Source organism: Saccharomyces cerevisiae, chromosome XIV, assembly GCF_000146045.2.
Source record: "Saccharomyces cerevisiae S288C chromosome XIV, complete sequence".
Lineage (NCBI taxonomy): Eukaryota > Fungi > Ascomycota > Saccharomycetes > Saccharomycetales > Saccharomycetaceae > Saccharomyces > Saccharomyces cerevisiae.
Window position 1 is genome coordinate 490120 of NC_001146.8, and position 12788 is coordinate 502907.

Sequence of the window (12788 nt, forward strand, 5' to 3'; positions counted from 1 at the left end):
TTGCGACGCCTGCCAATGCTTTTGTAAATAAATCAGACATATACTGTAAATAATTAGAATGGCATTTAATTTTTTTTTTTTCTCTACACCAATAAACTACGCTACGCGAAAAATCCAATATAAATATTCAGTTATAGCTAATGAGAGTGTCGAAAAACCTTGAAAACAACTACTGCACACCAAATTGATACGATTAAATGGTACCCCCCACGGTAGAAGCATCCTTGGAGTCTCCTTACACTAAGTCGTACTTTTCACCTGTCCCAAGCGCGCTCTTGGAACAGAATGACTCTCCAATAATAATGGGTATCGATGAAGCTGGCAGAGGGCCCGTATTAGGGCCAATGGTCTACGCAGTAGCCTATTCTACACAGAAATATCAGGACGAAACTATAATCCCTAACTACGAGTTTGACGACTCTAAAAAACTTACAGATCCCATCAGAAGAATGCTGTTTTCCAAGATATACCAGGACAACGAAGAACTAACCCAGATCGGCTACGCAACTACGTGCATCACTCCGTTGGATATCTCTAGAGGAATGAGCAAGTTCCCACCGACGAGAAACTATAACTTGAATGAGCAGGCGCACGATGTCACAATGGCACTCATTGATGGCGTGATAAAGCAGAACGTGAAGCTCAGTCACGTGTATGTGGATACTGTTGGACCACCAGCGTCCTATCAGAAGAAACTGGAGCAACGATTTCCTGGTGTCAAGTTTACGGTCGCCAAGAAGGCAGACTCGCTCTACTGCATGGTCAGTGTGGCGAGTGTCGTTGCAAAAGTGACCAGAGATATACTAGTCGAATCCTTGAAGAGGGATCCCGATGAGATCCTGGGTTCTGGATACCCCTCCGACCCGAAGACAGTCGCATGGCTGAAGCGCAACCAGACAAGTCTTATGGGCTGGCCCGCCAACATGGTAAGATTCTCATGGCAGACATGCCAGACTCTGTTAGATGACGCCAGTAAGAATAGTATCCCTATCAAGTGGGAAGAACAATATATGGACAGCAGGAAGAACGCCGCACAAAAAACCAAGCAATTGCAGCTCCAGATGGTCGCTAAGCCTGTTAGAAGGAAGAGGCTGAGAACCCTAGATAATTGGTACCGGTGATCACCTCCAGTTTGCACATACTATATATCTTCATGTAATACTACATATGTCATAACTTCAATAACTCATACAAGTCATCTGCTACTATGCTTTGCCGTTTCTACTATCCGTGAAGCGTGACCGGCCCTTCTCACCCCCCGTGTTACGCAAAGAACAACAAGAGGTCGAGACAACCAACCGGAACGACTAGAAGAGAGGCTGTTACGTTTCCTGTTTGTTCACGCTCAACATCTTCCATTGCTGTAAACTGCATCCAGTAAAATTAATAGTTATTAGCGTACTATGTCTGCCTTTGTCAGGGTGGTTCCAAGAATATCCAGAAGTTCAGTACTCACCAGATCATTGAGACTGCAATTGAGATGCTACGCATCGTACCCAGAGCACACCATTATTGGTATGCCGGCACTGTCTCCTACGATGACGCAAGGTAATCTTGCTGCTTGGACTAAGAAGGAAGGTGACCAATTGTCTCCCGGTGAAGTTATTGCCGAAATAGAAACAGACAAGGCTCAAATGGACTTTGAGTTCCAAGAAGATGGTTACTTAGCCAAGATTCTAGTTCCTGAAGGTACAAAGGACATTCCTGTCAACAAGCCTATTGCCGTCTATGTGGAGGACAAAGCTGATGTGCCAGCTTTTAAGGACTTTAAGCTGGAGGATTCAGGTTCTGATTCAAAGACCAGTACGAAGGCTCAGCCTGCCGAACCACAGGCAGAAAAGAAACAAGAAGCGCCAGCTGAAGAGACCAAGACTTCTGCACCTGAAGCTAAGAAATCTGACGTTGCTGCTCCTCAAGGTAGGATTTTTGCCTCTCCACTTGCCAAGACTATCGCCTTGGAAAAGGGTATTTCTTTGAAGGATGTTCACGGCACTGGACCCCGCGGTAGAATTACCAAGGCTGACATTGAGTCATATCTAGAAAAGTCGTCTAAGCAGTCTTCTCAAACCAGTGGTGCTGCCGCCGCCACTCCTGCCGCCGCTACCTCAAGCACTACTGCTGGCTCTGCTCCATCGCCTTCTTCTACAGCATCATATGAGGATGTTCCAATTTCAACCATGAGAAGCATCATTGGAGAACGTTTATTGCAATCTACTCAAGGCATTCCATCATACATCGTTTCCTCCAAGATATCCATCTCCAAACTTTTGAAATTGAGACAGTCCTTGAACGCTACAGCAAACGACAAGTACAAACTGTCCATTAATGACCTATTAGTAAAAGCCATCACTGTTGCGGCTAAGAGGGTGCCAGATGCCAATGCCTACTGGTTACCTAATGAGAACGTTATCCGTAAATTCAAGAATGTCGATGTCTCAGTCGCTGTTGCCACACCAACAGGATTATTGACACCAATTGTCAAGAATTGTGAGGCCAAGGGCTTGTCGCAAATCTCTAACGAAATCAAGGAACTAGTCAAGCGTGCCAGAATAAACAAATTGGCACCAGAGGAATTCCAAGGTGGGACCATTTGCATATCCAATATGGGCATGAATAATGCTGTTAACATGTTTACTTCGATTATCAACCCACCACAGTCTACAATCTTGGCCATCGCTACTGTTGAAAGGGTCGCTGTGGAAGACGCCGCTGCTGAGAACGGATTCTCCTTTGATAACCAGGTTACCATAACAGGGACCTTTGATCATAGAACCATTGATGGCGCCAAAGGTGCAGAATTCATGAAGGAATTGAAAACTGTTATTGAAAATCCTTTGGAAATGCTATTGTGAGGTTAGAATGAAAATAAAATTCGCCAGTAAATGCGTATCTTGGAGAAAATATCAATTTGTTATTTTGTATATATAAAAAATTAAAAAAAAAAAAAAAAAAATACTCAAATACTCAAATACGTATACATTATACTGAAATACTTCGCTTGTCTTCGAATCTAAATCCTCTCTCTCTTCTGTCTCAAAATGATATAAATAAATCACGTCAAACGGTGCGTCAACATCTTTGTTTTTTCACCTCATGTGGAATTGGTTGAAATTAACAAAGGAGTGGGATATAGGATATAACGCATAAAGTTTAGCATACTACTTTCGTATATTATTGTTCGGTGAAAGAAACTAGTTCCCTCTTATCTCTCAATATTTGCCAAAATTAGCTTTTAACAAATAAACCATGAGTTTCCTACCATCTTTTATCTTAAGCGATGAATCTAAAGAACGTATTTCCAAAATTTTAACTTTGACTCATAATGTAGCACATTATGGCTGGATCCCATTTGTTTTGTATTTGGGCTGGGCACACACTTCTAATAGACCAAACTTTTTGAACTTACTGTCTCCGTTACCAAGTGTTTAAAAACATCAGTTCGATACAACTTGGGTGAGAGAGGAAGCCCATATTTCCAATTTTGAATTACTTGACCGTTACTGCAAATAATAAAAATTGACATGTACATAAAGTATATATATAATAAAATATAAAATTCATTTTGCATATTGTTATTCTTTCACGCTTTGTTTTGATATGGTGAAAATTCGAAGTCTCTAGAATGTCCTTTAGGTACCTTTCTTTAAGATGTGGTTCATATTCAAAAAATCTGATCAATTAGAATTTATACCAGTGTTTTAATATGTTTATTTATCTGTTATTGATATTATTTAAAATGTGAAACAAAATAAATAAAAATAACTAAAAATGTAGGGTGGTTTGTTGTTTTGCAAAAAATAAAAGATAAGATTGATCACAAATTCATTTCATGAAATTTAGTAACCGAAAGAAGCCAATTGCTTAGCAACATCGGATTCAGAAGCAGCAGCAGAAGCAGAGGAGACCTTTTTGGTGAAAGCTCTCTTCTTGGCGTAATATTCGGCGGATCTGACCTTTCTCTTGTCTTCTAATTTAGCAACAACATCTTCGTATTTCCAACCAACAGAAGTAGACAACTTACCCAAAGTGGTGTACTTTCTACCTGGTTTCAATCTCAAAACTCTCAAAGCTTGAGGAACGACAACTCTCTTCTTTTTGTCGTATGGAGGTGGAATACCTTCGAAGATCTTTAAACGTTCCAAGGCAGCCTTACCACGGGCGGTCTTGTGGGAAACCATACCACGAATAGCCTTGTAAAGAATTCTAGATGGAGCTCTGAAATGGAATGGACCACGGGTCTTGTTGAAAGCAGTAGCCTTTCTCAAAAAGTCGTGGTACTTCAACTTGTTTCTGAAGAATTCACCAGAAATGTTCAAAGCTTCAGCTCTGACAACGACAATCTTTTGACCGTTCAATACTTGCTTGGCAATAGTGGAGGCCAAACGACCCAACAAATGATCCTTAGCTATAATAAAAGGAGAAAAATAAAGTTAGTAAATGCTAATCTTGGTATTTTTTACTGAGTGGATTGAATATAGTTGGAGTCAAAATATTGATTAGAAGTTACCATTACTTTTTGGTGTGATGGGGCATATCGATGCATCTCAGGGGTAACATTGGCATGATGCTTTCAAACCGCCACTTTTTAGGCGTGATGCACGGTATTGCAAATTCATGTTTTCAAATATAACGCATTCAATTAAGTATTTGGAGTTTCAAGTATTGCGTGTTCCGTTTCTTCTATGAATCAATGAGCATCCTAATTAGCTAATACTATTCTTTATAGTAAGCATTTTGCAACACATTTCGCAGGATTATTTTTTATTTCAATTACTATATTCTGAAATGGTCTTTGCAACGTCCTCCACCTGCATACTCAATCACTCCTGTTAGAATTAGAAATTTTTTACGTACCATCAATAACAACGACTGGTTGAGACATCTTTTATGGTTGGTTGGTTGTTTAATACCTTAACAAAATGCACTTAGTGGAATATCTACATGTGTTATAGTTTTAAGAATCAGTTTTACCAATATCAGAATAATTTTCCAGAATTCGAAATTGCAGCGGTCCGCAGTGCGAATGTTTAGCCGGAGGGACCAAGTGTCTGCCTAAGAAGAGATCACCACCCTCCCAAGCTGATACAAGGATCAAATGGAAAATCACCCACTTGGGGACAGCCCAGGAGACGCTTTAGCGGGCAGTTTCAGGTTCTAGGAGCGTTCTCCGAAGGAAGTCCTTCTGCCGCTGTTTTTCACCCGTTGGCCGAAGCGTTGAGAAACAGCCAAATTTTCTGATTCATAGGAAATTTTTAAAGGAGGTTTGGGTGTGTATAGTGTACGGATTGAATATGTCAAGGATGCAAACACAGCAGCGAAAATAAAGTTCAGTTGCATAAATTAGAGTGAACATTGCGGGGTGTTCAAAATCATAAAGGTCAGATGATCAAACGCATGAGGAAGAGTAAAATAGGGAATGCACGGTGATTAAATATTATATATGAAAGACAGTTATATATGTACTTCGTGACATAGATTCGGACGACAATAGAATGAAAGGAAAGCAGCTCATATGACTGGCTGCAGCTTAGCCATTTCTCATTCATTTCTTTAGTCTTAGTGATTCACCTTGTTTCTTGTCTTAGTTGTTGATAATACTGATCTTTGCACCATCCGTATCTAGTATTAGTTCCTTGGCATTGGCGGTGCTACCACCTTGGTTTTTCAAAGGTGAAGAATTAATATCTTTAGTTTCCAGATCATTTGAGTTAGAGTCCGAATCTTTTTCTGAAGTAGCATTCTCGTTTTCTTTGGCTTTAATGTCCGGATTTATGGAAAATCCTCTCTTGTTGCCTCCGCTATCTGCGGCAGGAGTGTTGTTTGTTGAGCTAAACTGCAATAAATTCCATACACCTGGAGAACTTTTGACATTCTGCGATTTACTTGTTGATGGTGTCAGCCGTCTATTATCATTGTTTGATTCCATGCTTTTCAAGACATTAGAATCCAATACTAGACCTGTTTGTTTGTTTTCCATTCCGCTAGTCTGTAAATTAGAATTATTTGCGCCGTTATTATTAGTATTGTTGCTATTACTATGAAGAGGTGACCTAGCCCTATTAGCGCTTCCTCTTTCTGGTGTATATGCTTCCATCGCAGTAATATGAAATGCCTTAGTAGGAGATCGTAATAGCGTGTCATATGGTTGAGAAAGGCGTAGACTGTTCGCTGCCAATGAGGAAGTTGTTGTTCCAGTTTGCGGAACTGAGTTAGAATTACCGGAAGACGTGGTAGTTGTCGGCTCCAAATTACCATTTTCATCAAGTGAAGAAGTAGATATGGCGGGTAGATTCATTTTGGTACCGCCGTTATTGTTTGTCGATTTGTCGGCGCTATCGCTGATGTTGTTTATTATTTTGGAATTAGCACATGCATTAGTGAACGAGACTAGAGCGTTGTTTGGAGATTGCCTATTCATTTGTGATATTGATATTGCAGGCGGATGAAGTGACTCTTTGTATTCTTTCATATTGTTTTGATTTAAGTTAGCATTTGAATTGGGAGCTTGCAATTGTGGCGTCTTGATAGGTCTTGCTAACGCTATATTTCGATTTTGGGTATCCGCGAAGGTAAATTGAATCTCTTGACGTTGTTCCTGTGGTGGCGGCTGCTGTGACTGATTTTGATGTGACACAGGGGGCTGTGATTGTTGCGATGCAGGAAGGTTACCTTTGGATGGGACATGTTGTACGAACCCTTCTATGATGTTATTGTTGGATGGTTCTAGCACATTGTGAGATTGTAGTTGTCGTTTAGGGGGTTGAGCCATGTTAAGCGATAACCTATAGTCCATTTCCATGGGTAAACTGTTGAATTTTGCCATATGTAACTGTAGTTGCCTTGCTACTGAGGATCCCCGCCTGATTTTCCCCACTTTTCCGGTATTCCACTTGTTTAGAAATTCTTGCTGATAAGATTCGCTAATTCTCCATTTCATACCTTTGCCCGGCTCATTGGGTCTTCTCGGAACCTTTTCAAACGCCTTATTTAATGATAAATTATGCCTAATGGAGTTTTGCCAACCGGATTTAGCAAACCTGTAGTATGCATAATTGGAAGAAATATACTTGTAGATATCGGCTAGTGAAATAACTCCCTCCGGCGACGACAGTATGGCCTGTGTTATCATAGTTGCGTATGAATGAGGTGGTTTAACGTTCCTGTTTTCGTCATGGGATAGGTCCGAAGTAAAATCCAAAGCTTGAGGATAGGCATTTGATGACTTGTATGAATCTACAAAATTTGCAGCGATGATGGTATTTGGAGGACCCTGTGGAGAAGCCGCTTGTGGATTGATGGTATTGCTTGTTGTTGTAGATGCTGTATAGTTTGGGTTTATGGACGTAAAGTAGCCATTCTTGTTCTTACTATTATTATTGTTGTTGAAGATGCCTTGTTCGCTAGGGCCCAAGTTCGCTCCGCTACCAAAAGGAGCATTGCCACCACTTCCATAAAGCTTAAACCCTTTGATTTGTTGATTAGAGGTTAATTGCCTTTGCTTAGCATAATTAGACTGTTTTATAATGTCTCTTAGCAGGGGGTTGTTGTTGCCTTCCAATCCGAACATGTTTATTAAATTAGGCATCAGGTGTTCTATACAAATAGGAGCAACAACCGGGTCACTGTCGGGCAGGATAAACATCATTTGTGTTCCTCCTATGTCTAGCAGGGTTCCGGAAGATAATCGAATGGGAGGATTGTTGGGTCCATTATGAGTCCTTTGAAAGTTTACTTTAGCGCCGTTACGGCCCAATATGTGCAATTCCCAACCGCCGATATTCATGTTGTATTTTATTATGGCGTGCTTTCTAGAAACGACTTTGGCAGGTCCGAGATCAATATTCACTCTATATGAGTTTTTTACACCATCTGAATTTTCCTGTAGTGCACTGTTTAAGGGATCAGTATTTCTACCAATAGAAACTTCCAAATCCTTCACATAATAGGTCCAGTTTGGTCCGGAGAGTTTAGCATAAGCTTGTATTTCCGTCGCCATGTTCTTGTCGTTGGAATATTGTAATGATACGGTAGTTGGCTGATCTGGGGCTGTCAGTGAAGAGATGATGGCATTTATTACACCTTGATGATGCTGAGCGGTATATTTTGTGCTGCCATAATTTGTTTGAGTCATATTTAGTTCGTTCATCTCGTTAAAATTGCTGCTGGACATTTCTTGCGCATTGATAAAGTTTCAATAAAGGAAACGGAGGGAGCACACCAATATTTATGTGTATCGTACTGTTTTTTTTTTTTTTTTCTAGCAATGATCACTTATGCGAGGGAATCGGGAAGATTGGCTTTGAAGTGTTTTTAGCCTTTTGTTCCTTAGTATGATCTTGATTATTGAGCGGTTCAATTCAGTGGAAAAGGACTGCTCTATAGTGTTTTAAGTTTTACAGAAATATAGTGATCCTATGAATGTCACTTTTTTGTTTACCTTTAGAAATGCGGAACCATTGGCATTTTTTTTCTTTATTTACTAATTTACCTAGAAAATCCAAATGGCACAGGGCGAGCGAATTTTTTTTCCCTCTTTTAATGAGCGAAATCGAAGATTTTCGGTAATGTTGTGCGAAGGGTTCTGGGGCGGGGTCCGGCATAAGTCATCATCAATGCTAAGGGAACGATTATATGGCACAGAAAGAGACAGGAAGAAGAGGCCATCAAAATGTTGCAGCTTAAGGGATAAGCATAAAGCGTAATCAATAAAAAACAGCCTGTACCCAACAGGCAGCAAATTTTTGAAAGCCTGTTGCAAGATACATATGACACAAATTATTAAAATATGTTGAATTAATATTCAGTTCTTACAGTTGACATGATCCGACTCAAATGTTAATGTTCTTGAGGTTCTATAGTTTCAAAATAGCTTTTTACTTTCTGCTATTGGACCCTTTTGGACCAGCCGAAGGAAGTTTTTTTTCTTTATGTTTAGCTCTTTTTTCATCACTTCTAATTCGCAAATAGAAGGGGAAGGAGGACAGCAATTATGTAAAAATTAATTAGTATGTCAGTAACAAAAAGAAGAGATAACAGAGGTAGTTCCTCTAGACATTTTTAAGACGACTATTGATGCCAGGCAAATTTTGGATTTACTGCTCCTCTTTTAAGAAGACAAGTGTGTGATATCGTAGCGGTAGGAACCAATTTTGCAATCGATTTACTTACAGCCAAGAAAATCTATTTTCATGTTTAGCATTGCCATTTCTTCTGTGTCACACGTTGTGCTTGCCAGGAACTATAGGAGAGACGTATACAAGCATCAATGTTACGAATGTACGATCCCGTTTGCATCTGATGTGTAAACTCATGTGGTGCACTGGTGTTGTTTCCAAGACTGCACTATTAACTGGGAATTTTTTTTTTTCTTCTAGTGAATTTTTTTTTAAAGCGACGCACAGGAAAAGTGAAAATTATTTAAACGGACGGCAAACATGAAAAAAAAAATTACCAACCATATTTCTATTTCCTTTCCCTTTACCTATTCTCTTTTTGAAATAGTTCATTTTCTCTCTCTGAAACGACAATAAACCAAACTCTAGCCTCCAATAGTCACTAAAGATGAAGTACATTCAAACCGAACAACAAATTGAAATCCCAGAAGGTGTTACTGTCAGCATTAAGTCCAGAATCGTCAAGGTTGTCGGTCCAAGAGGTACTTTGACCAAGAACTTGAAGCATATTGATGTTACCTTCACCAAGGTCAACAACCAATTGATCAAGGTTGCTGTTCACAACGGTGACAGAAAGCACGTTGCCGCTTTGAGAACCGTTAAATCTTTGGTTGACAACATGATCACTGGTGTCACCAAGGGTTACAAGTACAAGATGAGATACGTCTACGCGCATTTCCCAATCAACGTCAACATTGTTGAAAAGGATGGTGCTAAATTCATTGAAGTCAGAAACTTTTTGGGTGACAAGAAGATCAGAAACGTCCCAGTTAGAGATGGTGTTACTATCGAATTCTCTACTAACGTAAAGGACGAAATCGTCTTATCTGGTAACTCTGTTGAAGACGTTTCCCAAAATGCCGCTGACTTGCAACAAATCTGTCGTGTTAGAAACAAGGATATCCGTAAGTTTTTGGATGGTATCTACGTTTCCCACAAGGGTTTCATTGTCGAAGACATGTAAATGGAACAAAAAAGTGTCTTTGCGCTTAGAGGCGCTTAAATATGTACATTATTCCTACTTTTTTATTTAGTATTATGTAAAGACTGAGGTTCTTTGTCATTGGATGTGCCTCACTTCCAATGATGAATTGACAGGCTCTCTAGGGAATGCTGTCAAGGGGAAACGTTGCTAGTGCTCATTGAAATAAAGAGCCACTTTACGTTTTCTCAAATTGCTTTTGTTTTTTCTTCTATTGATGCTAATTGCATATTTTTTGGTAAAGGAAAGAAACACTAAAAAATAAATATTCTCTAATACGTTACAAATGATTTTCTTTTTTCTTGAGTCTTGCAATCATACCCGTAGCTTTCTCTTGTTCTTCGGCTATTGCTTTAAATCAAAATGATATCTGGGTGTACCAGCAAGTTTCGAAATGAAAACATAAAAATATGGTTACCCGACATATATGCTGGTTTAATACTGGTTAAACTGAACAGAAGCATCTCTTTTCTCTATTAGGACGTAAACGACAACGTTTTTTTTTATAGGAAAAGTAAACAAAGCGCAGTGGAAGGCAGCGAAAGGAACCTGCACAGCGCGAAGTTTATAAACAATGACTTTTCCAGATCTCGGATTTTTTTCTCGCACGTTCCCTTCAGCATGAATCTTATTTAAACACTTACTTTCGAGAAAAATAACAGTAGTTTCCCCAAAAAAAATAGTACTATCACACGTATTTTAAATATAATCGCCGTATTATTCACTATATTCAATTTCAACTTTATAGCAAGAAAAGGAAAGATCGATTCGTTCTTTTACCATTATCCAACTACTCTACACTCCTTTTTCGCCGAAGAAAAGAACTCTTCCAACTAATTTTCACTCCTTTAAGCATTTTTTTTTTTTACTTTTTTACAAGTCGTATGTTTAATTTAATGATAAGACCTTTCATGTTACTATATTTTGAGTTTGCAAATTATTCCACTGATTACGAAATTGCTGTGCTTTTTTCGCTTCGGTGCATCGTCATTTTTCGAGAATAAAGCAAATTTTTACATGCCCGTTATTTTTCCGTGCACAACTTCTTTTTGGCTTTTTTGGCCGTCGGATTTACGGCGCGAAAATAAGTTTCTGACTTCTCGAGATATAGCCATTGTAGAAACTAAAACAATATTGATTGATTCAATTAGCACTAATCTTAGAAAATTTGCAATCCTACTCTTTTCGCAATGATTTTATTTACTAACCCATCCCAAATTTATTTTAGTAATTTGATAAAATGAAACTGTCCGCCACCACTCTTACCGCGGCTTCATTGATCGGTTATAGCACAATCGTTTCCGCTTTGCCGTATGCGGCTGATATTGACACAGGATGTACTACTACTGCTCATGGTTCACACCAGCATAAGAGGGCCGTTGCAGTTACATACGTTTACGAAACAGTCACTGTCGATAAAAATGGTCAGACCGTCACTCCAACCTCAACTGAAGCCTCTTCTACAGTTGCTTCCACTACTACTCTGATTTCCGAATCTTCGGTCACCAAGTCTTCTTCCAAAGTTGCTTCTTCTTCTGAGAGTACTGAACAAATCGCTACCACCTCGTCTTCGGCTCAAACAACTCTGACATCTTCAGAAACTTCTACTAGCGAATCCTCTGTGCCTATTTCCACATCTGGGTCAGCTTCCACATCTTCAGCAGCTTCCAGTGCAACTGGAAGTATCTACGGTGATTTGGCTGACTTTTCAGGTCCATATGAAAAATTTGAAGACGGTACCATTCCTTGCGGCCAATTTCCATCTGGTCAAGGTGTTATCCCCATCAGCTGGTTAGATGAAGGTGGCTGGTCTGGTGTTGAAAATACTGACACTTCTACGGGTGGCTCTTGTAAAGAAGGGTCTTACTGCTCATACGCTTGCCAACCAGGTATGTCCAAGACACAATGGCCTTCTGACCAACCATCTGACGGCAGATCCATTGGTGGTTTGCTATGTAAGGACGGCTACCTGTACCGTTCAAATACAGATACTGACTATTTATGCGAATGGGGCGTTGATGCCGCTTACGTCGTCTCTGAATTGAGCAACGATGTTGCTATCTGCAGGACCGATTACCCGGGTACCGAAAACATGGTGATTCCTACATATGTGCAAGCAGGTGACTCTTTACCCTTGACTGTCGTTGATCAGGACACCTACTACACTTGGCAAGGATTGAAGACATCCGCGCAATACTACGTTAACAATGCCGGTATTTCTGTCGAAGATGCTTGTGTTTGGGGTTCTTCAAGTTCAGGCGTCGGTAATTGGGCTCCATTGAACTTTGGCGCTGGTTCTTCTGATGGTGTCGCCTACCTTTCTTTGATTCCCAACCCAAACAACGGTAACGCATTGAATTTCAATGTCAAAATTGTCGCCGCTGATGACTCTTCTACAGTCAACGGTGAATGTATCTATGAAAACGGTAGCTTCAGCGGTGGCTCTGACGGTTGTACCGTTTCCGTTACTGCTGGCAAAGCTAAGTTTGTTCTATACAACTAAACTTAGGCGCATCAACAGTTGAGTAAGTTGATTGTATTATTACCCCATTCTTTTCTGCCCGTCCATTTTATTGTCTGTTTAACATACACTAAAACCCACGCCGGATTAATATCAATTTTTTTTTACTTTG

At 39.8% G+C, this 12788-nt stretch overlaps 8 protein-coding genes across 8 annotated transcripts, besides 1 other annotated feature; 6 read left to right on the plus strand and 2 right to left on the minus strand.

Moving 5' to 3' along the window:
- Window positions 1-197: 197 nt before the first annotated feature.
- On the plus strand, window positions 198-1121 carry RNH201 (ribonuclease H2 catalytic subunit RNH201; the record flags this gene model as incomplete). The annotated part of the gene is made up of 1 exon (NM_001182910.1): window positions 198-1121. The coding sequence occupies one exon, from the start codon at window positions 198-200 to the stop codon at window positions 1119-1121; it is 924 nt and encodes a 307-aa protein (NP_014327.1).
- Window positions 1122-1403: 282 nt separating this feature from the next.
- Window positions 1404-2852, plus strand: LAT1 (dihydrolipoyllysine-residue acetyltransferase; the record flags this gene model as incomplete). Its single annotated transcript, NM_001182909.3, has 1 exon — window positions 1404-2852. One exon carries the CDS (start codon window positions 1404-1406, stop codon window positions 2850-2852), a length of 1449 nt encoding a protein of 482 aa, NP_014328.3.
- Window positions 2853-3246: 394 nt separating this feature from the next.
- Window positions 3247-3429, plus strand: TOM7 (Tom7p; the record flags this gene model as incomplete). The annotated part of the gene is made up of 1 exon (NM_001182908.1): window positions 3247-3429. The coding sequence occupies one exon, from the start codon at window positions 3247-3249 to the stop codon at window positions 3427-3429; it is 183 nt and encodes a 60-aa protein (NP_014329.1).
- Window positions 3430-3836: 407 nt separating this feature from the next.
- Window positions 3837-4882, minus strand: RPL16B (60S ribosomal protein uL13 RPL16B; the record flags this gene model as incomplete). The annotated part of the gene is made up of 2 exons (NM_001182907.1): window positions 3837-4405; window positions 4855-4882. 2 exons carry the CDS (start codon window positions 4880-4882, stop codon window positions 3837-3839), a joined length of 597 nt encoding a protein of 198 aa, NP_014330.1.
- A 699-nt stretch (window positions 4883-5581) lies between these two features.
- FKH2 (forkhead family transcription factor FKH2) lies at window positions 5582-8170 on the minus strand (the record flags this gene model as incomplete). Its single annotated transcript, NM_001182906.3, has 1 exon — window positions 5582-8170. One exon carries the CDS (start codon window positions 8168-8170, stop codon window positions 5582-5584), a length of 2589 nt encoding a protein of 862 aa, NP_014331.3.
- A 680-nt stretch (window positions 8171-8850) lies between these two features.
- Window positions 8851-9035: an origin of replication (ARS1420; Autonomously Replicating Sequence).
- Window positions 9036-9297: 262 nt separating this feature from the next.
- YNL067W-B (uncharacterized protein) lies at window positions 9298-9438 on the plus strand (the record flags this gene model as incomplete). Its single annotated transcript, NM_001184639.3, has 1 exon — window positions 9298-9438. One exon carries the CDS (start codon window positions 9298-9300, stop codon window positions 9436-9438), a length of 141 nt encoding a protein of 46 aa, NP_878156.3.
- Window positions 9439-9561: 123 nt separating this feature from the next.
- Window positions 9562-10137, plus strand: RPL9B (60S ribosomal protein uL6 RPL9B; the record flags this gene model as incomplete). The annotated part of the gene is made up of 1 exon (NM_001182905.1): window positions 9562-10137. The coding sequence occupies one exon, from the start codon at window positions 9562-9564 to the stop codon at window positions 10135-10137; it is 576 nt and encodes a 191-aa protein (NP_014332.1).
- Window positions 10138-11395: 1258 nt separating this feature from the next.
- SUN4 (putative glucosidase SUN4) lies at window positions 11396-12658 on the plus strand (the record flags this gene model as incomplete). The annotated part of the gene is made up of 1 exon (NM_001182904.1): window positions 11396-12658. One exon carries the CDS (start codon window positions 11396-11398, stop codon window positions 12656-12658), a length of 1263 nt encoding a protein of 420 aa, NP_014333.1.
- Window positions 12659-12788: the final 130 nt, after the last annotated feature.